This window comes from Chaetura pelagica, unplaced genomic scaffold (genome assembly GCF_000747805.2).
Source record: "Chaetura pelagica isolate M959 unplaced genomic scaffold, ChaPel_1.0 scaffold221, whole genome shotgun sequence".
Classification (NCBI taxonomy): domain Eukaryota; kingdom Metazoa; phylum Chordata; class Aves; order Apodiformes; family Apodidae; genus Chaetura; species Chaetura pelagica.
Genome location: NW_009952533.1, coordinates 9,742,821 through 9,767,447, shown reverse-complemented (window position 1 = coordinate 9,767,447; position 24,627 = coordinate 9,742,821). Strand labels below are relative to the sequence as shown.

The following is a 24,627-nucleotide window of genomic DNA, read 5'->3' as shown; positions in this document are numbered from 1 at the left end:
CCTGCTGAAACAAGAACTTCAGGTTTAGGACACATATGAAAGTATCTCGGAGTTCCCTATTAAGTCTAGTTCTACTTGAGACACTGAGATGTCGAAAAACCTCAGAGTGGAAATTTAGTAACTGGTTTACCACAGAGGAAAGAAGTTGAAAGAAAAACAGACAGTATCATCTGTGGCTTAACTTTGTCTTTCAGGAAATGAAGATCTTTACAGTAGTAAATACAACACTTGAATTGTTTGCAAATAGGTTTAAATGCCATGTGAAAGGAAAATCTATGCACTATCAGAACTCAGTACAGCTAATTACTAGAGGGCAAACTAAAGATTTTTATCAAACTTTGTGAGTATTCTTTAACTATTACATCTATCAATATTTATGTCACTTACAGCCCTTTTTGGGTGGTTGCTGCACACATTTTTTGTTCAGTCAAGAAGCTTCCTGACTGCAAACATGCTTTTAAGAAGAAAAGCTGGCCTGAACTCTGCATTTCCAATTCAAGCAGTGGATTCTGAAGCCTGTTAACTCCCTGGAGCAGCTGATAGTTAAAGACTTGTTTCCGCTTTTCTAACAATTTCCTGGTTTGCATAACAATCCTAAAAGAAACACACTCAAGAAGTTCTTCCAGCACAGAGAGATATTGCCTCCAACATATTTCTAGTTCCAAGGCACACAAAATATTTTTATATAATTACAATACCTTTAGAGATGTATTTGCCTACCAATATATTTACATATAAATATGTATCAGCTACTTGGCTTAAAACAAGATTATGATAATTTTGCCATATCCAGGAAATACAAAACACTGGCTTATGCCTGGTGCTTAACTCATGCCATTGTGAATAAAGAGGGGGGAGGGAAGGGGTTTAATGTTTAATTTCCTGTTAAAAACACACACATGATAAAATCTTCCAAAGAGTAGTTATAAAACATGCATTTGTTAGCCAAGAAACTAGGTAAATATGGAAGTAAGCCCAGGCTCACTTTTATTCCTCTCCCCCGGGCTCCAAAGAACAAAGCAACCGAAGGCCACAGTGCATATTATGCACCCTGCATCCAATGGGGTCATTCCTCAGATAATGCAGTGATGCAGCTGGGCTCCAGGTTTTGCATCACTGCATATACTGTGCATGTGCCAAACAAGCATTGCACCAACCACTGACACAATTATCCGGCTAAACACAAAATAAGCATTAGCATGTAGTGGGGACCTACCAGCAGCCGGTAGTTCCTAGCAACAACAGACTGAGAATGCCGCTACCTTCTGTAGTGGCTGGAGAATTAGAGGGTAATTTTTGGAAGTAACAAGGGGAAATATAATCTGCAGATCTCACTGCAAGTCAGTTCCACCCATCCTGGAGCTGTGGCTTCACCTGCAGCAATTCAGGTTTCATCACAGTTCCACTATGCAACTCACAACAGTAGAACTCCCAGACAAGTACCAAACCTCTGCATGGTATGTAACAATTACAGTCTTTAACAATTCCAGCTTTTCTCTTTGCTGAGATGCCCAAATTAGACAGAAATATAGACTGTATTTAGGATAAACTGAACACTTAACAACAGTTCTCAACAGTAACATTGTACTTTCAGCTCTTACAGTAAAAAATAATCTATCAAATACTTCCTGTCTACTGTCTTAGGGTCAAAGTCAGGTCCTCAGTGCACACCTTGCAGCATAGAATTGGAGAAGTTGTGGTACTTTTTGCAACCTGCTGGGATTAACTTTCAAAAATAAATGTAAACAACTCTGCAAGTGGCTTCAATTTTGTTTTTTTTTTCAAATGAGGATAAATTTATTATTGCAGATACAGCTCAAGAGCTTTCTTAGCTTTCGGTAGCATATTATTCAAATTAACACAGCTTAAGTTTTTCAGCAGATGCACCTTAAACACCTTCTAGTTGAGGCATTTAGTTTCATATTTGATGCAAGAACAGAAAGGCACAGAGATTACATATCTCTCTGGTGAATTAAACCCAATGGCAGACATGTTGAATTTCTTGTAGATTGTAAAACTGGCTTTGAGACAATAAACAGTCCTGAGTTTATTTCTAAAAGCTGCTTAACAGCTATTGTAGCTATTTGTCCTCTTTAAGAAATCAAACACTGTTGACCACTGATTTAATGACAGTTCATCAGTGAATCTCAATAGTACATGACATCAAGATCTTCCTGCTTATTTTCACTTGCTAACTGGACTTTGTGCCCTGATCCCATGATTCTTCATGTGAAAAGACAATTGACTAACAACATTAGGAGGGAGAATGGGAATAGGGTGGAGAAAATCTGTAACAAAATGAGCACTGACTTGCCTTCTCAGTACTGTACATACCCCCAAGCAATGAAATTTCAGTAAAAATTTTATGTTTCTGGTCAACAGTCAGAATATATAAGATGTTATACACCCTTTGCCTTAATGTATGTTGCTACAGCAGACTCCAAGCAAAAGCAAGATTTTTTTCTTTGCTTCTCAACAGTAAGGCAATCCTACAAGTATTTACTGCTAGTTACATCAAGGTATTAAAGATTCAAGAGAAGTAGTAGTATTCTCCAGTGCAGTGGTGACCTGAGCCTTTAATCCACATGAATTTAACTGTAGAGTGCATTAGCTCTTCTCATAAAAGATTGGCTTTAATTTTAGTTCTCTTTCCATTTATCTTATGATTGTGTAATCTTCAGTAGAGGTCAAAGAGATTTCCCCAAAGAAACAGGAGCTGCTTCTTTTTTAGAGGGGAAAAGCATATTTAAGACAGTTTGTCCTACTTCTAAACATATGTCACACTCTCCTTTCTCTGTACTTTCCTTGCTGCTTTACATGTTCCAAAGCAATTAAGCAAGCATGCATGTGCATGCACACACATATATAAATGAAATATGAAAACACCTACTGTAGACAGGATACACAGCTCATCTGCTGGAAAACCTGAAATTATTATTAACATCTTACCATCATCCAGCTCAAGATAGAGATTGTAAACAGCCAGAGGCCTCTTAATACGTTGTCCTTGTCTTCTTGATTGCCTTGGTGGAGCATTTGGAGGAGACACTGGCATAGAGATTGGCTCAGGGAAAGTGGCATCAGGCAGGGTTTTGAAAATCTGCAATCAAGAACACAAAGGGTGTTAATTATTTATCACGAAGAGCAACCTGTGTAATGCAACTGTAAACCATTATCAAACAACATTTGTTTTGGATTTCATTCAAAGCAGGCAGGAGCCAAAAATCCATTCCTTCAAGTTTGGGAGTATGCCGTGGGTCTCTAATGAGTGCTTTTTAAAATAAATAAATAAAATATTAAAATAAGCAAGAGCACTGTCTACACATTAACCAAGCTGCAAATCAGTTAATCCAAAGACAAAATATTTGCAGCCACGCTTGCCAGCTGGGATGGAGGGGAAGGGGAAAAAGGAGGATACTAACTTTATGAACCAGTAACCAAAAAGCTTTATAGCTTTAGCTAGGACCGTTAATCCTGCCAGAACATCCATTTTAATTTTCAAAACTTGTGATATAATTATAATGTCAGCCATTTTCATTTTAAAAACCCATACTCATGACAGGGAAAATTTTGAGGTAAAGGGTCTTTAGTGAGAGATACCATAGTAACATACCATGTGAGAATTTTTTCAGTTAACAATTGCATATTGAGTCACATTTATATTAAATGATGATATTCACAAAGATGCATATAAAAAGCATTGCATTTATTATCATTTGATGTTTTGTGTCATGACTATTAGCATATCACCATACAAAATACCACCTTTTCTCTTTGAATTAACCAGCAACGCAGATTTGCTGAACCTTATAGCATTTCTACTTTAACTGTCAGGTATGGGGTAGAGTCTAACGATGCTCATTTGCTTCTAGAAAACTATCAGTATGCTGATGTACAATTTAACAGCATCCTTTTACAAGTGATCACAGCAGATTCACATGAACAAATCAGCTAAATATTAATTTCCTCAAAGACAAATGAACAGATAAAGACAAACATAAACAGTGGCTATAAAAGAAAAGCCCTGTGTCTGTACAGCACCTTACAGCAACACAACATGGTAATATAACAAGGTAAAATGAAACAGTATATGGTAGGTTTTTATGCCACAACTTTACCACATACCTGGTTATGAAATATTATACAGAGGAGACTTGTAATGAATCTTCGAAGGAGAAGCCATTTATGAAATAAAAATCCATGCAGAAAGTATAAAGAAATGCCACAGATAACACTTTTTTTTATTATTACAGCACATATTAGGTGCAGCATGAAGCTAAAAGCCAGCTTAGGCTACTCTACAGACAAGAGAAATGCCATAAGCATCCTGAGCACTCAAGACACTGTGTTAAAAGTATAAGAAACTCTACATGCCATCAAATCTTGTATACACTGGCTAACAGCTGCTTAATCATCACTCTTGTACTGGCAGGTGGAAGACTCTGTAGTAGCAAATAATCAGAAACACCATTTTCGATGAAAACTGTGGAAGAATTATCATACTGCCAAAACTGGGCAGCAGTAGGCCAGAAGTCTATATAAGGTGTGCAAAAGAAAGCTCCAGTGGACATTTACCTTCCTTCCCAATAAGTGAACATCACTGTAGGGGAGACAAAATGATGTAACCTGAACTTTACCATATCAGTGTTAAGAAAACTGCCTTCCATTCCTTCACATGCCTATGAACAAGGGAGTACGACAGAGCGCCAAAACAGTGCAAAGAACTCTCCAAAACAAAGTTTATAAAGAAGAAAGGAAACAGTTCAACCTGGTTCTCCCCAGTAGAGACACAGCAGCACACTCAGACAGTGACAAAGCTCTAACTGTGCTTAGAGTGCTAAAGCCATTTCTTCAAAAATGATGCAACATGTAATAAGGAAATCTAATGTGCACCTAAATGGCATTTGGCTAACAGTACCACACTGCCCCCTTATGTGTAAATACAAGGCTAGATTGAACAGTTTTAGGGATAAATATTTGCTTCTGAAAAATTCAAAAGTACCAAAACTTTAAATGCCATCTTTTCATGGACTAAGTGTTGCATTTGGGCTCTCTGGTAATTAACTCTCTGCCAAGAGGTTTCAGCATGTTGTTTACTGTGTTGCATTCCACAGCTGTGTTTATTTGTACAGCCTTATCTCCACTGAAATTAATGGTGGTGAGAGCAAGTATTCCCCAGGAGTACTTCATAAGAGTTGAGCCTTCTTGTATCCATTTAGGTGACTTACAGAGGTTTCAGTAAAATTCTTAAGTGTTTTATCCTCATCTTTCACAAATACTTCAATATAATTTTCTAAAACTTAGCATGAGAAACTAGAAGATTCACAAAAGCAAAACACAAGAAAACCACAAAAGCAATCCTTACTCAATGGTACTCACTGCCAGACAGGCAACAGGATAAAAAATTGGGAGACAGGTAATGAATCCAAGCAGATTTTTAACTGTAAGTAGCTATGTGGTAAAAAAATGGTTGGTAGCTTGTTCCTTTTTATGGGAGGAAAACACCTGATGCAATAAACAGGATAAATAAGAGGCAGTAAAGTCACACCCAAGCAGTAGCAATCCAGCACATGCTTGTTAACTTCATAGCAATACCAGTGGAAGGTAGACATGAGCTCTCCAGAATAGTTCTGTCTCCTAATAAAAGTCAGGGGTCCTCTCTTTCACTGTCAGGGTAAGCGTATCCCCTTTACTTTTACATTTTTTACAGGCAAAGTTCTGCATCAGTTGCTGCTCAGCACAACCCAATGCTACCCAGTCACAGCACTGGGCCTTAGGCAGGCAGACCCCTCCTACAGACAAGACACTCCGGCGGGCATCAGGCCTGTGCCCTATTTTACCTTCAACTCTGCTCTAAACTTCTTATTCTAGCAGAATAGTAGGGAAGTTTAATTCATGGGATAAGGCAAATAAGTGGTATATTGCTTTCTAGGGAGCAGAGATCACCTCTGGAGAGCTGAGTAGCACAAAGCTACCTGTTAACACTCACTGGGACCATGACAAGCTCCCACAAAATCTCTCACTCCTACATTCCTCTAATGCAATAAGGCTATAGCTCTGCTTTCCTTGAACTCATATTCAGTATCTATCTCCACAGAGAAGAAGGGATTCCTGAGAGAAGTACTCAGATATGAACTAGAGAACGCAACCTCTTGACTATCTGCAGACAAAGGTTACTCATACAGAGAAAAGTGGAACGAACTATCACACTCAGCAATGAAATCACCACATACCATGAGTTGCCCTGAAGAATTCTGAGATGCTCAAAAAAATAAAACCACACACGCACCCACACCACTAGAAAGATAATTAGGCTTTGTTTTATATATAAACGAAACAGGAAACATCCTGTGCCCTTGTGTTGCATGAAAAGGTGTACTTGGGGTCACTTTTGCTCTTTCAAGCAGCTCATATTTGTATTCTTCCCTACTTTGGTACTTTCATTTTGTCTTTTCAGAGAAAAATAAAATCAAGTGCAGCCCATCCATAACTAGACCTGCTTTTTAGGCACCAGAAATCTTCTTTTGTTGCAGGCCAAAGCTACAGGTCATACCACAGTTTAGCAAAGGTGAGCATCTGAAAAGTAAGCAGAAGGTCAACCCTCGCCTTTAGAAGTGCACCTACAGGATCCAGATTCTCTTTCTTGCTTTATTTTCACTTAAATAGACAAGTACTCTTCATCATGCCTCATTGGCTATTTGTCTGCTGCTCTGACAGAAGCACTGTAACACCTGCCTGAGAATGGGGGGATGGAGGTATGTTTTATTTCAGTGGGGAGAAGAGTTTTTTAGCTTCTGGTTTTATTCAGATTTCTTTCTAGCCTCGTTAATTAGATAATGCCATTGAAGTATGAAAGTTTCACAGCTAATAAAAGATGCCTGTTGTGAGTGACCTGTTGTCAGAAGCACACTTCATATGCATAGAAGACAAAATCAGACATGCACCATGTGAGCATCTGAAATGGTACCAGCATTCTGGTGTTTTGACTGACTTGAACAACAGCATGGGGCCACATCTGACTAAGTGTCAGAATATCTTCTTGCACTGTAAGCTGTTGCTATTAGATGCATCACAAGGCAACCACACGTATACAATTGGATGAAAACACTCCCATGGAAGAACAGGTTTGGAACATGCTATGTAATAGAAGATCTTTACGCTAGTCCAAAAAAAGCCTCCCTTCAAGTAAAAATCAGATATACCACTATCACTCACAAGAATTGCACTAGTTACCACATCTTTGACTAATGCCTGTAATAAAGACAAGAATGAAGTTTGCTCATTGAATTACCTTTTTCGAGAAGCAGTAAGAATGTACTACGCCAACCTCATAGTTTAAGGACTTCAGTCACATCCAGCGTAACACAATTTTTGAGACTGTGGCCAAAATGCATTCAATTTATAGAGTATTAATTATCTACAACTTAGTTCTCAAAAGCACTGGCATCCTCCTACTGACCTACTTGGGGGCAAACTTGGAAGCTCAGTGAAATAATGTATGTACAGGAGAAGACTTACACATGTAGCACACAAAATTTTACCAAGCAACAAATCCAACTGCTATCCCAGTCAAGCTAGTGCTTTAAACGGTTGTTTAGGTCTGACCTTACATAAAAGCAGAATTTAAAAGTGCACACTAACTTCAGTGGTGGACCAGTCTTCAAGCGAGCAGTGTAGAAGCTACAACGAAAAAGATAAGACTCTTGCTGAGCAATTTAAATGCTGGTATGTTGGACCTACTTATCTCTGTGCAAACCACAAACCATCTTGGATATACACCACTAATAACAGCTCTGTCTAGAGCAGTGAGCCCAAGACCATCCCTAAATACAGCCATTCCAATTACTAAACCTGTGTCCCACAAAGTCTACGGAAGCATTTATTGAGAGTAATGAGCCAAATTCAGCATATTATAATATGGTATTCTACCAGCAGATCCATGTGGCAGCAGTCCAAGGTATTTTGCCAGGTTCCCCTCAATCTACAACAGTGCTGGACTCTAGATCCTGAGCTCTTACTAGAGCCGATTTTAGAAGTTAAAAAACTCATGGCTGGGAGGATTTAACTTGGCCTATTCCGCAAGCTTATGACTAGATGTATAGTTATATGTAGAAATGTAGATGAGATTCTACTGCTACAAGAGAATAGTGATCTTTTCTTTCTGGTCACAAGCAGAACTAATTAATGAATTTCAGTACATTTGCCAGGAATCACTTTAGGAAAAGACCCAGACATCAGGTCATCTCTGTCTGCTTTGTATCACTGGGGTAATTAAAATTTCCTCTAAAAATCAGTGGGAGGCAAACAGCAAGGACAGAGTGGGATGAAAACGAGAGGAAAAAAATACTGGAGGCTTAGTTATAGAGCTAATGATGATAAACTTATAAAAAATCATTAACAGCTTAAAGCTGTGCCATGATTTTTTTGCAAGAGAAAACCCCCACTCACTATCGTAACCACCTACCACACAGAGCATGCATCTATTTCCTTTGAATACATGAGCAAGAATCAGTACCAGAATCACTGTCTGATGCAAAGGAGGCTAGAACACACCAGGTTATTCTAAATTCTTTGAAATTCTGCTAGTGGTGTAGCCTCCATACTAGAATAATATTTTTTAGAGGACAGTATTTCTCAAGATAAGAACAACGTCACTATAAGTTTTAATTTAGCTCATTTCCCTTCAATGCATACTTGAATCGCAGTTGGCAAATAAAAGAAACACACGGACACTTCAACTAATGTTTATTGAACAATATAAAACACCATCCACCTAGGACACAGATACTGCTCAGCCCTTACACATTTTATGGCTATGGTACTTCCTGCCTTTCCATGAAAATTGAATATATGTTGATCAAAGAATATATTATAAATTAGCAGCTAAATGAGTAGTGCAAGAAAAACTTAACACCAAGGACTTTTCTTGACTTAGCTTCTTTCCAATGTAATGCAAACCCAGTTCAGGTTAGATCCAGCAACCTGCACAAAACCAAAAAAATATGTTTATAGTAGAGACAAAAATGCTTAAAAGAGGCAAACTGTCTTAGTGGTTCACAGTGTGCTTTTACTCCAATAGACTTTCTAAACTTTTTTCCTTTTTAGAATAAAGACAGTGCCATTCTTTTTGCCATTTTCTGCAAACAAAGAAACTATGTATTTTATGTTAAATTATAATTTTACTACAGATTAGATTTCACCTTGCATTTCAAGAAGTGCAAGGTGAAACTAAGCATCTTAAAATACATTGTCATAGCTCAGGCACTAATTGCATCCACCAGCTACTAATTGCAATCCACTTTTAACACTAAAAAACACATGCAAGAAGATGAACAGTTCTAGATTATTTTTTTCTGTTTGAAGGGATTGCAGGAGCTAATTAGAGCTATTAAAAGTTCAATAATGATCAAAATTACAAACGAGTAACTTCTGGAGAGCTAGCACAAAAGTTTTATTTCAATACTAATTTATGTAGCAATTCTAACAATTTTATAAAATTTCTAGTGTATTGAATTTTTTTAAAATATTCCTTAGATATCTAATTCCTTAATTTTTGCATTTTACTATGGGCAATATTAGATCAACTTGTTTCGTTTCTGGTCTCGTATTATTCATTGCTCCTAGTTCTCAAATACACGATTCAATGTATTGAATGAATATGAAGTACATCCACTAGAAGTACTTGACATCTAAACAGAATCTGTCTTCAGTGTACAAAATGTGATAAAAAATAGTATTTCTAAAAAGCATATGAATTGTTTTTCTAAAAAGGTTTACGAAATCTTCAATGAAAATTATTAACTCAACTAGAATCCTTAAGTAACTTACCTCCCCAAGGTCACCATCATGTCCAGTCCAACACAGGTGTGCCTGCCTTGAAGTGGTTATCCTGACTTTTGCACTTCAGTATCTATACATTGTAAAATGCCATTTGCTACACACTGGCTCCTATGAGATTGCCTGGGATGTAGATTTTCTGAGGCTTTGGATTTTGATTCTTGAATTCCACTAGAAACCACGAAATACTCTTACACAATAGTCACAATCATTTTATTTACAAAAACAAAACAAAAAAAATCAGATCAAGGGTTGAAGAATACCTGAAGCTAAGCCTCTAGAGGGCCACCAACCAGAAAGCATCAATAATGCTCCTGGTGTTGCTTGGCACACTATTATTCAGTTACAGTGCAACAGAAGATGCAGCATGAAAAGTAACCAAGTGTAAGTCAAAACGAGAAAGAGGAAAGATCCTTGGCTGTGAGCCAAGCCACAAAGCTCAGTAAATAAATAAATAAATAAATAAATCAAAGGTAGCCTTTTCTTCATTGCAATGATATTTGCTGAGATCACCTGCCTGGCACCCTGACTGCACATAACCAAATGAAACACTGCTTTTAAAGATCTGTGGACACTGCGAGTCTTGATCTCACTCTAAAATTGGACTATCTGCTATCTGCTCCTCTTAATATAAAAGGAACAAGAGTTCTGGACAAACTGCAAACTACAAGAGTGACAGAAGACACTAGGAAATTTTCAGATAAACCTGTACACAGACATGTATATATGACCCTAACAGCCACTCATTTGGCCTGACTACTTTGAACAATGTAGTTCACATTTGAGCTTCAATGAAGAAACTAAACATAGCCTTACAACATGACATTACAGTCCAGAGGACAGCAGTGAAAGAAAAAAAAAAATATACCAAGGTTAAAAACGTGTGTCCTTTGATCGCTTGCGAATTATGAGCTTGTTGACTCAGCCTTTCTAAAAGTAGCACTCCTGATACAATGACTGCAGCTTACACTGTATCACATCTCGCTCCACCTTTTAACAATTCATGAGAAGAATGCTCCTGATAACAAGTCCATTCGCTGCTATCAACCAATCCGTTTTATTCTTTGAAGGAAATGAGAGAGTTAATGATGCACTAGGTTTGAAATACCTACACATTTGTCCACTGCACCAGCAGAAACAGCAGATTCACCTTCTCCTCTATGCTCACCTACTGTAATTCACACCAAGGAGAGTATTTTAAAAAGATTGCCCTTCCCTTTGTGTATCTTGTTTAGTTTCAGAAAATACTTAAATTACAACCAGAAAAAGACTTCAAATCAAAAGATTAATCAATCTAATAACCTAGCTTTCTAAAACATAACATATTCCCAGTTACTAAACAGAAAACAATGCAGGAGAATGTTTGCATATATTTTCTCTTGCAAAGAGTGTGAGAAGTCCCAAGAAGATAAAAGGCAGTGCTTACGCACCTAAGTACAGAGCCAGCAAAAGCAACAACCATGGCCAAACACACCAAAGGTGAATGTGATCTCCCCTTCATTTGTAATAAATATTCATATATAAATTCTTATGCATACACAAATACAAAGAAATATCTATATGTCACACTTAGTTTTCTATAAAATTTATTAACAGAAATATAAACAATTACACATTGAGAATAAAACCCTGACCTTCTACCCCTACCATGCTGTCACTATACAAAGCATGAGAATGAAATAAGATCTTCGCAAATGACAGTTCCAACTAACCAACCAAACCAGTATTTCCTTCTCCACAGATTTCCCTGCTACCAGTACAGGGATTTATATCATCATTGCTTTGTACAGTATTTTCCTCTGTTTTTCAAACTACATTTTTATCTTATATTATGACTGTAGAATCTTCAGAGGCAAAGAACTTGTTTTTCATTTGTATGTCCAGCACTCTCTGCAATGAAGTATTGGTGTTTCATTGAAAATACAGTGTTTTCATTTGACTGCCCCATCTTGCTTATTCAAAAATCTGTTAAATTGTTTGAAATACATTACCTAAGGCAAAAAATTACTAGAATTCTGGAGTACATACTAAACCACCAGCATATATTGCACTAGTATCCATTAACAATGATCAGACAGGATGGTATTCAGGTCATTTTAGCCAATATAAAGAAAAACAGTTTTTAAATTCAATACTTGACTTATCATTGAAAGCTGCAATAAAGTATAATTCTTATGGCACACAGCTTCCACGTAAGAATTTACTTTCTTCAGGAGTGCAACAACTTTTACCCTCTCCATGCCCCCTACAGCACCTCACAGAATATTTCCTTTGACTTACAAAATTACATATAAGAAAATCTATTTTAACATTCTTCATAAGGACTGCAAGCACAGTACCCTGACCATAACAACTGAAGCAAATTTTAGTCAACTAAATTCCACTCCCTTATTATAATTCTTGTTTTATTAATCAGGAACATTGCCTGTGGGCAGTAGAATATGAGATCTGTATCACTTAGAAATTTCATACAAAGTTGAGGATTGTTTCCCAAAATTAACTGGAAAAAATGTAGGCAAATTAGGAAAGAAGACTGCGTCCTTACAATTTGTACGTGCCATGTATTTGTCATGCAGCATCTCAGCAGACTGTTTCTATCCCCGAGAACATGACTTTAGTTTTGATTTTCTTTTCTAATCTAGTTAGTTTACTCACAGTACATGCTTTGTTTCTTTTGGAGTGGTTTAGCAGCATGCCAATCCAGGTATTGATCCAGACTCAGTTCCTTTTAATGCCATCAACCGCAGTCACAAACGTGACTGGGGATTTGATACACAGTCTTCTTACTATGCGTAAACCACACTAAGATGTAGAAAACAGTAGTATTTTAAACAAACAAAAAGATTTGCAGTCAATTTACCATGCCATCCGTGCTTGTCTCACATGGAAGGGCTTTCTGCTACCCACATGACAGAGAAAGGTTTTAAAGAGTTTGTACACACCACAGCAGAACAAAAGAGCTGCTATGACTTCCACCAGAAACCATGATGAATTTCTTTGCTGTCCCTGCTGCCCCTTCTGCTGTAGACTCAGCCAATCATTAAGGCATGTAACTTGAATTAAGTATAGGAATCATTTCAATGACACTTCTGATTAGTTATGTGCTTAGAGTTAAGTGTGCTGAATACCTTTCTGAACTAAAACTCACATGGTTCTCTGCAAACTCTGCCCTAATGGAGACACCTTGATGTCATTTCCCCCCACCCCCCCATTTTAGTCAAATGCTTGTTGACTGGAGAAACATTCAGGAGTTTTCAAATTGCTGCATTATAGGAAATCACAGAATCACAGAATCAGAGGGGTTGAAAGGGACCTCAAAAGATGATCTAGTCCAACCCCCCTACTAGAGCAGGATCACCTAGAGTACATCACACAGGAACTTGTACAGGCGGGTTTTGAATATCTCCAGCAAAGGAGACTCCACAACCTCTCTGGGCAGCCTGTTCCAGTGCTCTGTCACTCTCACAGTAAAGAAGTTCTTCCTGATATTCACATGGAACCTCCTATGCTCCAGTTTGCATCCACTGCCCCTTGTCATCACTGAAAAAAAGCTTGGCTCCATCACCCTGACACTCACCCTTTACATATTCTAAACATTGATGAGGTCACCACTCAGTCTCTTCCAAGCTAAAGAGCCCCAGCTCCCTCAGCCTTTCCTCATAAGGGTGATGTTCCACTTCCTTAATCATTTTTGTGGCTCTGCACTGGACTCTTTCAAGCAGTTCCCTGTCCTTCTTGAACTGAGGGGCTCACCACAATTACAACATATTGCTTCTTGGTCTTTCATTGCAGCCAAAGGCAAAGAAATACGAAAGCTGAAACAAGTCTTCTTTACAATTTTTTATATGTCCTTTTATTAGGACTTCAAAAGATCTCCTGTGTTGTCAAAAAGTAGTTTTAGCTTATCACTACATGACTGTACCCTGAAAGCATTTACCTGAAACAGAACTACTTTAAACATGCAGTGATTGCTAAGTAGAAACACAGGCCACACCTTACCCTGTCACTTCATACTCTTGAACGAACAACTGACTTCACCTACTTCTGTTTCTTCTGTCTCATGAACACTGCATGTATTATGTGCTGCAATATGTTTTAAGGTTAAAGATTTTCCAAGTATTACTTCATGAAGTTGATGTTGGCTTAAGAGTTCAGTAGTATTAAATTCTTGTCTTCCTTTTAGTTTAAAAAAAAACTATAGAAGTGCCTAAAGTAAGAAAAATGTATACATTTCTATTTCATGAAATAGGATGTATGTTTTGAACAAAACAAAGCTACAACAAAGATATAGGTTTCCTAAAGTATGTAAAACATTTGCTCTTTATAAAAAGATTAATACAGAAAACAAGTGAAAAGTACCTGCCTTATATATAGGGCCTATTGAGATTTTCAGAATCAATGCCTTTGCGATAATTTTGTCCATAAGTTTTCTGAAATATAGAAAAAAGTATCTCTTACCATACCTATTCCCTTTCAACTGACTCTGGCTTCCTAGTCTCCATAAGGGACTTTTGTCTAATTCTCTTTTTTTTTCTTCTAATTTTCTTTGATGTCATATTAATCTTATTTCTGTTTCTGCAACTTTGCTATTTGTACTTACTGTTCTTTTCTCCGCCATATACTGGTTTAAATATTCCAGTCCCATTGATATTTTTTTATTCCAACCTCCTCCCTCATCATCTTTCATTTCTTAAGATTTCTTTTTTTATCCTCTTGGGTTTGTTTTTTTTCCCCTCTTAAAATAATGTTCAGGGAATTGAGAAACCAAAATGGCTCACATTACCACTGAGGCATCTCTAAATGGCAAATAAATGAGCCCTCTGAATAGAGACATTCATTCCAATAAGATGCCAAAACTTTGTAACAAACAGCAAGATGAAAACGCACGCTCTTCACGCTGCCATGGAGTGGACTGCCATTAGTCCTCACCGCAAGTCAGAAAGTCAGACAAGAAGAGCTGAGAGGCCCAAGGTTTCCAATGTATGAAACCCTTGGGAAGAAAAATTCATTTATCCCCTGGAAACTCATTTGTGTGAGGAGGAGAAGAGAAATCAAATCCTATTTTTTGGGGGAGCAAAGTTCATCAGAGGATTACCTACAGGGCAGGCAAAGATAGTTCCCCATATTGTACAAGCACAGCTGCAGTCAGCCCCTGAGTTTGTTACCTCAAGAAAAGGAATACCAAGGAAAGGTATAACTTCAAAGAAAAATTAACACAGTTATGAAACACAAACATTAATTTTCTGATGCTTTTTTAAGTGAAGGGTAGGATGTGGGACATGGAAATCAAGGGAGACCAGACAGATATGGAAGGGAGAACAGGACAGGACAGCCAAGTATGAAATGACACCGACCTTAAAAGCCTACAAAGCAAAGCGAAACAAGAGTGCTGGTGCACACAGCCCAGTCAGCACAAAACGTGGCAATTTCAGGCAAAACTATAGAGAGGTCAGTTAACTTCAAACCTGAACATGCTCCTACTTTGCCCAGCATTTCTGGTTGACCTTCCCCTACAGACATCTTACAGAAGCAAGTAAGACAATTCACAGGTCCCATTTTCCTCTGGACTGGCCTCACTTCCAGAGAAGATGCTTCTGCAGGTCCTGAGTAAAACATTGTCTCACCTTGGGTCTAGTTTTTGTTTTTTATTTCCAAGTAGAGACCTACTTCTATGGCTCATCTTCTGACTGGACATTGAGAAATACTTTTCCTGAAAGAGACTTATCCACAACAGACAAGAACAAAAGCTAAACAATTATTTCCGCAATGCTCTTCTCCTTCCATTCTAGTCTTTATCCTTGTGCAATTGCAATGCCAGTTACGCAACACATGAGGCTGCCCAGTCTATTGCCAGTATTCAAGTTGGTCTCACTTTGCAAAACATCTTTTCCTCAACCTTTTATAACTGGTTCATAGTCATGGTTTGGAAGGACATACACAGCCGTAAACAAGATCTTGTGAGCTGATGCCAGGGAGGCTATCAAAGTAGTACTGACTGGTTTCTAGCTAGCAGAAAATAAATGTAGATATCAACAAAGCTTAAAAAAACCCCAACAAACTCAAACAAAAAAAACAAACAACCAACAAAAAAAACTTATACACTAAGCATGATATCCTTATCTCAGGCCAAGTCCCTGTGTTCAGGTTTCCACATATGAATTGCACAGAAATTCTCTAACTAGGATTCAGTAGAGGGATAATAGTGCACCAGGATTTCAAAGCTAGTAACCCTATTAATTATGTCTCTTCCTGAAAATGAATTGTGGATCTCCTTCAGTAAAGGTGTCTACACAAGACATAATAAACGTTGATAGAATTTTAAAATATTTGAGGAATCCTAACAGTTTTTTACCATTTTGCCTATCAAGTTACCGTATTTAAACCAGAAATATCAATGGCTATTGCTTCTACAATTCAGAAGTTTGATCGTTTTTCATTTGCTACAGATGAAAAGAAACGCCTTTCCGCAGTCATAAATTATATATGCATGAAGTGTTGCTTCAAATTCCTTTGTGTCTGTGTACCTCCACCTTGATTTCACCGCTGTTCAAACAATTCCAGACTTAGCTTCTGTGAGCAGAGGCTGCTAAAAATCAGCAGAGGCAGAGTAGTGGCTGAATGAAATATTTGAAAGTATTTTAACCATAAGCTAGTGACTTTTCCTAGGATTTCACCAGGGCTATAAATAGCTAACTCAAGAGTCTTAGAAAGTCTGAAACGCATATCAATTAAAAACAACAATATAAAATTAACATTAGACTGACAATAAGCCTGCTTGTCACTAAAAGTAGGTCCTTGGTCTGCCCTAAATGAAGAAGGCTCACTTGTAAAAGCAACATATTCAATTTGACTACAATTTTTTTTTTTTTTAATGCCTTAATACATACCTCTCCATTGCCTTTTGCTATGAATACAGAAAGGTCACGCTTGGGGTTTCCTGTCATCTTGGAAACAGCTCTAGCATGGGAGATGTTGCTGCAGACAGGGCACTGATAGCTAGTTCACTGTTTGAAATTACAGTGAAATGACAGAAATCCCTTAAAAAATTACAGGCCTCTAGTTCTAAAGAAGACATAAAAACACAAACTTATGGAAAATTATGTACTATCATCTTGATGTAGTGTCCATTCCTTGCCTCTCTACATTTTCAGAGAAGCAAGAAAGGCTACTACAACTGATTTGCAAACATTAAATTGATGTCCAGTTTTTCAAGATGTGACTGAGCTGGCATAAAAATAACATGGTGCTAATCTATGGTCATCCAGTGATTTCAGTAAGCATAATTCAACCTCAGATTCCATATGTTATTAAAACACCCTGGCTCTGCTCTCTCTTAATTTTCTTAAATTTGTATTATTACTTCAATAGCTTCAAAATCATGAGCTTACCTTCATTTATAAGGTCCAAAATTCACAGCAGGGCTTACAACTCCTGGAATATTTATCACTTAGAACTTGAGCCACATCTGCAGTACAGTATTTTTCCAACAGAACAATACTGTATCTGCTCAATGTTTGTGTGTGAGGGCAGCATTACACCCTAAGTCCACTAAACCACCAACAGCCACCATGTGGATATAGCTATGCCAACAGAAGCTTTGCTCAGCCTGTATCATTCAGCATAATTACATTGTCAGAAAAACCTGAGAGATATTATTTAGAATAGATAAGACATTGCTTAGATAGCCCATTTCAACACTGTTAACCTTTAAAATAAATAACTATTTCAATGCTTGGAGTGCTTAAGAAAGAAGAGAGGAAAAGGCACATCCTGGAACTTTTCCAAAGCACTTTTTTGACAATAAGAACAAGGCAGATGCTGCATGCTCATCCTCCCAGTACAAGCAAAGTAGCTCCAGCATCCAGTTCCACAAGTCAGCTTAGACACGTAGGGCTCCCAAAGCAGTATCCAAACAAAGAAGTCTCTCTCTATCACATGCAGTGATATTCTGGACAGTACCGTGTAAGTCACACTAGTAACTGGCATTTGCCATATCAGCAGCAACAACTTCTATTTTCAGTATAACCTCAAGTGCAAAGGCTTAAAATAACACACATCGAAAACAAAGGAAATGTTACTACCTGCCTCTCTCATAATGCTTTTTACCCATAAAATTCAGACTATAAAAGAGTCTTCTTTTTACTCTGTGAACTCTGAGAAAAATGAAAACACAGAACAATTAATTCAGACTCTGGTCAAAGTACTTAATAAAAGAGCTAAAAACTGAGTCTGGGCTTTCTCTTTCCCAGTCTTACATCACTTTTCCTCAGAAAAAAAAAATTGGCAAATATGACAATGAAAATCTGTGTACTGTACTCACAGAAGCCCCACTACTGCCAGGAAGTGCACAATCTGAAATGTCTGCTTACCTACAAACAGGGATACTTACAAATAGCCAAAAGTGTGCAGTTTATAGAATATATTCTTTAGAATTAAGATATTTGTAACATTATACTTAACTCCACACTACCCATTAAGCCTAGCAGACTATTTTGGACAATGGTCAGAAACTCGAAGATGTATCAAAGCTCACCTTCTCGTGATTTTCTATCAGGATTTCGACAACGATATTCTGAAACTTCAGGTCCATGATGGCTGCTACAGTTTCTTCCTGTGGCCTCATTAACGTTGGTCCAAATACTACCCCTAGATTTGCCACTGTCATTAGATTCCTCTTAGCATGTTTTGAAACACTTTTTGAAAATAATTGAAGGGAAAAAACAGGAAATAGGTTATGAAAAATTTCCATTACTGTTGGAAACTTCAGCCTAAAAATGAAAACATTACATTTACTTAATCTATGTTTTAGAAGCTTGTTTTGTGCAAAGTTGCTTCAAATAAAGTCTTACTGAATGCTGGAAAACAGAAAAGTCATTCTTCCACCAGCAATTTAAAAACAAAAGTAGTCTCTTACTAAATTTAAATATATAAAATGCACTTAGCCTTGGACCAGGGCAAGTGTGAAACCAACTTAAATTTGCTAACAGATCTCCACTATTTCTTTTGCCAGAATTTGCAAAAAGAAAGTATAATGTTCCCTTTCTCACTTCAATCAAACCCTCAACTTCTGGCAGGACTGCTAAAGTAAATACTTATATGGCTTCATTAATGGATTAGATTTCTGCCTTTCCCGCCAAAGTACACACAGCATGACTCAAACGTCTTGTCTGCTTTTGCACTTTTGGTTCTTGGTATTGTGTATGACGGCATCAAGATGGGCTTCATCTCCAGCCACACTTAACTAAGAACCTTTGTAGTTAAGCAAAGGTAAGGACAAGAGTTCTGACAAGCTGGAACGCAGGTCGTAACACTTACTTGGCTAGATGTTTCACCAGAATTTCCAGCATCTCTTTGTTCTTTTCTGGGAGTTTATGGACCAAGAAGTGAACTGCATTGACTCGAGATTCAGGACTCCCACTTTCTATGGGACATAGAAATAAATATATAAATCAAAAAATGAAATTAAATTAAATCTGCAGAAGCTTCTCCCACCCCTGCACAGAAACACACTGCACACACTTTGCTTCAACCCTTATGTATCTTCAAACATAGCTATAGTGAACATATGTGCTTTGTTTTCACAAGTAATCTTGTTCCAGAATTATCAACTCATTTGCTTATTTTGTGAACACATCTTTCAATCCACCTGCAAGAGGAAGCCTTTGTTCAACTATTTTTAAAAACTGACAGATGTAGTTATTATTTTGCTACATTGGATTCATCTGCTTACAATGATATTGCAAGGTGAGGAGCAATGTTATTGGGTGCCACAGAGTGGAACTGCCACAGTGGAACTTTACATTTTAGCATCATTAACTGATTGTCCTCATCATAGCACTCAGGTTTGTCGGTACCATGAAGCTAATGACAATGTATTTATGCTGCCTTACTCTGGAAACTGTGTAAGACAACACATACAGAAGATTCATACGCTCAGAAAGAGAAAATTTAATGAACTGTCAAGACACAGAAGAAAAATCATGCAAAAAATCTACTGAGTGAGGTTACTTCAATAAAAGGCCCTGAATAACAACAGCATCCCTCTCTAGGACAGTACAGAAATAAAGTAAAAATAAGCAAGGGGCCTTTTCTCTTTGTGTGTTACGTGTCAAATTTAATATTTTTTTCACTAGTACACAGATGAAAACAAGAATCTGTAAAAGATTAAAATAGTCCCTCTTCCTATTTGTCAGAGTTATATTAAATCACAAAATTACATCTCAGTAGTGGTTACACTGAGAGGAGTGGAAGCATTTCTCTTGTATATAATCATACTTAGTACAAGGTACATAAAGAGAAAAATTTAATATCTACTCTGAATGCATGAATTTTTGACACCAAGACCACTCATCAGGTCCCATCTTTTTATAACACAATTTTGATTGTTAATTGTATTTCATAGAAAATTAAATAGGTATTTCTCAGTGCATATTGCTACAGATTTTAGGGTTGGGTTTATATTATTTTGCAGTGAACACCCCTGCACAGATTGTTAAAAAAACAAAAAAATAGGCTATGAAAAATGCAAAACATTTAGCTTCTAGTCAGCTAATCAAAATTCAGACAACCAGAAAAACAGAAGCTTTCTTTAATGCAAGACTATTTTACATATACATGAAATCACAAATCCTAATTAAAGAATGACTAAGCAAATTAATCACAAGATACAGTTAAAGCTTATACAGTTTCCATCTACACTGATATGTATAATGAAAGGAGAGCCTTTTAATTTTTGGCCCCCTCCCCACTTGCAAGTTTCAGAGAAAAGGATATTCCTTACTTTTCCTGGTGTTGTTGGGTTTTTTTATAGCCAACGGAGGAAACAACACTGACTACCTATTTTTAAGCATACAGTAACTCAGATTTGCGATGTTGATTAAATTTCCCTCCCCACTACATTGAATCAACCCCTCCACAACATTCTTTACTATTTATGAACACTGTACTATTTAAAACATGTAACTTCAACTGAATCCTTTTATTGAGCCAGACTATAAAACAGAGTGGAAAATAAAGTGAGAAACTGCTGACAAAACTTCATAGGTCAAGAAATTATTTTAACACTTTTCAATACAAACAAGCAAACTCACCATCTAGGTAAGCATGCTGATTTTTTTTTTTTAAGCCCTTGGACTCTAAGATGTGCTTTGGCCATGAATTTCATTGGCTAATTCTCATTTTGAATTAAGGACCACAAGTGAACACATTCTGTAGACCTGGAAAGTCATTACAGGAATCTGAAGAAGATAAAACAATTGTCTCAAAGTTTATTTTAATTTTGCTTTCCACAGTTTGCCAGAAGTGCTACAGGCTGGAAAGAAAATCAGCTAAATATCTGTTTGATACTTTGCCAAAAATTTTCTTACACAGTTTCCCTCCATCCTCTTCCAAAAAAATTTCATGTGCATTAGATACCATACAGCTGAACTACAAATGCTGTTGCACCTTCTCCAAGTCTGTATTTAAAGTGCCATAGCGTAATGTGGTCTGCTCTTCCTGTCTTCTACTAATATCTGAGGAATAGTTAAGCCAGACAGGATACAGAGCTAACGAGGCACTGAAAACAAGGGTCCAGCAGCTGTGCTTTAAGTACCCAAATAAGCCTGAATTAGTGTGTTTCCATTTACTAAGCTTCATGCTCTTTATAAATGGAAGGAAAAAAAAAAAAAGCAAACTAAGTAGATGTTAATCCTTATGTAATTAAGATAATAAGACTGAATATTTACAAAGTCTGTCCAAAAGCTTTTCCACAAAAGTAAAAATTGCACTATGCTAAGTCTGTCACAAGCTTGTCTGTCAATGGACATGTTATGTGTGGCACATACTATAACTGAACACTACTTAAAAACCTACATATTTTTAAAACATTTCTTATTCCTGTATCTTTACTGGGTTGAAGAATTTCTGAAATTGCATTTGCACCATGCTCCTAAGGCCACATCAGTACTGTAAGGAAAGATTTCTATTTGAATTACAGTCATGTACTTACTGGCAGGAACGATGAATTCTCCATGCAACTCGTATGTCATCAGTGGCTCTGGAAGGCTTCTGTAAAACAAGGATGACATCATAAATTTAGTTATATTTTTTTCTATCTGTATTTATTCTAAGCAGGAAACCTTTTTAACATTCAGTAGTATAACCTTCGCACTGGAGGCAATCATTGTTACAGTGGCCCTTGAATTCAATGAGTTCCAGTTTGAATGGCAAATTTGGTATTACCAGGAAAATAAGAGTAAATACATTCATTATCTTCCACAAGCTGAAGAGACACTTCCAATAAGCACTTCTGTTGGCCTTGGTGCCATAAGGCACCTTTCCAAATTACAACACCGAAGCCATTTTTCAGATGAAGACTGTGCACATATACTATGTAATTAATTCTTCATTAGTGTTTTTAAAATACAAAGAATCACAAGTCAGTGCCTTACTGGAAAGAAATAAGGTCCTAAAACAGTTAAGTTTGCTGAACAGCAGTCATCCAAAAATCAAACTTCTAAATCACTTCAAATGGAAAAATTGAAATTGAAAAGTTTAGTCACCAATAAAAAATGTACTGAATAATGGAAATCTGAGTTAAAACATCAGAGTTTAAACCTTCACGTATTAAGTTGATTTACTGATGCTTATGAAATATTGGAGTAAACACTCCGATGGGAAATAATGTAGGCAGGAAATACTTCATCATGTGCACTTTTTTTTTTTTTCTTTCCTGTGCTCCGTAAGAGAGACTTCATCTTGATAATAGCTCTTCAGTGCTCTTTGATTAAAAATACTGTATTTGTGTCATATTACAAGAACACAGAAATTCTGCATTCTATGTTCTTGATCAGGAATTGGCCAAGCCATTTAAACAGAAAAGACATGCCAAATTCTTATTTTTTACTCTCAAGATATTACTATTGCACCTACAACATCAGAGCAAGGGCCAGAAGGAAGAGGAAAATCTTAACCATTTCATAACCTTTTCCCTTCTACCACATTAAAACAATGCAAGGCAAAAAAACCACTTTTAACACTCTTAGCTGAATTTCAGTAATGGTTCACAGCAAGTTTACTAACAATTCATGTTTCCAAATCATCAGTGAAATGCTTACTTATCTAACATAAAAACATTTGAGCCTTGCCTCATATGAACCTGAGTATTGCTAAATTATTTTGCTTCACCAAGACAAATAACAAACACAGTACTTACACAAAAGGTAACTACATTCCAAAATATAGGAAGATTAGGTAACGTAGCTTAATACACTGTAGAGGAGAACTGGAATACAGAATTCATAGTCTGAAAATCAGATGAGAGACTGACTTACCGCAGATATTGCTTCATAGCACTAGTAATTGTTTTCACTTCCCAGTCTGTAGAGTTTTCCAGGTCAACTTCATTGCACGTTTTTGCATCTAGAAAGCAATCAGAAAGAGAAGAGGGACATGAAAAAGGCAATTCTAAATTAGTATGCCCCAAAAGAACAGGAACACATTGAATATCCAATAACAATATCCAAACCACTTTATAAATTTCTAAATTTTCATATTTTAATTTTTAAAGTATTTACTACTGATTTTTTCTTTAATGAAGGATTAAAAATCACTTTATTGTAGAAAAGTCTCTAAAGCAATTGGCATTTTCATACCGTTAATTAAACAGAATTATGTAGACAAACAGAAATTTGTACAGAAACAGTTTAGAAAAAAGACCCACTAAGCATAACTTATCCTTCCCTCTTTTCTTTCATTATTTAAAATGCATGTACACTGAGAAATCTTTTTTAACTCTTTCCATAATTCTCCTTGTAAACCATTATTTTGGACTTTTGATAAGAACAGCCGACAAAGTGCAGTTTGACTTCCTCACTGTGTGAAAATCTTTAATGGGTGCTTCAAAAGTAGAAAGAGGACCCTTCTCTATCAGTAAGTTACCACTACAAGCCTGAATGCTTCCCTTGATCAATTTTAGCTGAAGGGAAAAACTACGTGCTTGCTTGGCCACTTGTCAGGTTCACAGAATTCCTCTCATCTTTTACCAGGTTAGTTAGCCTTACGACAGATCAAATTGAACGAACATATGTCTGAATGACCCACCAGGTGAGAGATTATTGTTAAAGAACACAGAAACAACACAGCCCACTGTAATATTTTTTTGGGAAAAAAAAAAAAGACCTTTTTGGCCTCAAAATAGGATGCAATAGCTACCCGACACAAAAAGATTACAGGTGTATAGCCAAACTAGCCTAATGTGTTCGGTAACCTGAAGTGCTTGAGTGTCTGTTGTTATTACTGCTGCATGTTTCTGTCAGACACTACAGTAAACTACAGCAGTAGCTGACACAGATTACGTGTTGACCAGATCATACAATTCAGAATTCATTTGTTACTTTGCTTGTCAGACAAACGACAGACATTTAAAAAATCAAATTAGGATCCCTGATTAAAGGTGCAGTCTTTTTACTGGGACTAAATAATTCTGTTCCAAAGGCTGTGCCAAGCAATTATTTCTGTAACTGAATATTCTCTCTCATTATATCAATTATTTAAATCTCATTTTAAAATACAAGTCAGATAACATTTTCCACCAAATCATTACTAGCCAACCACTAACCAAAATATTCAAGACTGTCTCAGGAAACAGTTTTTAAATAACTGCTTCATAATTATCAACTTTGTTTATAGTCAAAGGATGTGTTATATGAAATTTGGAGATGAAAATAACAAGTGCCTGTATTACAAAGCACACCTCTTAAAAAAAAAAAAAAAAAAAAAAAAAAAAAAAAAAAAAAAAATTTGCGAAAA

At 36.8% G+C, this 24,627-nt stretch overlaps 1 protein-coding gene across 1 annotated transcript in view; it reads right to left on the bottom strand.

Annotated features, from left to right (window-relative positions):
• ARHGAP10 (Rho GTPase activating protein 10) overlaps positions 1-24,627 on the bottom strand; it is a 101,120-nt gene that overhangs the window by 33,041 nt on the left and 43,452 nt on the right. The window contains exons 15-19 of the mRNA XM_010009004.1: positions 23,151-23,238; positions 21,827-21,885; positions 19,153-19,258; positions 18,371-18,530; positions 2,950-3,100 (exon numbers count right to left, since the gene is read on the bottom strand). Coding sequence (XP_010007306.1) covers positions 2,950-3,100; positions 18,371-18,530; positions 19,153-19,258; positions 21,827-21,885; positions 23,151-23,238 — 564 coding nt within the window. The remainder of the gene's footprint in view (positions 1-2,949; positions 3,101-18,370; positions 18,531-19,152; positions 19,259-21,826; positions 21,886-23,150; positions 23,239-24,627) is intronic.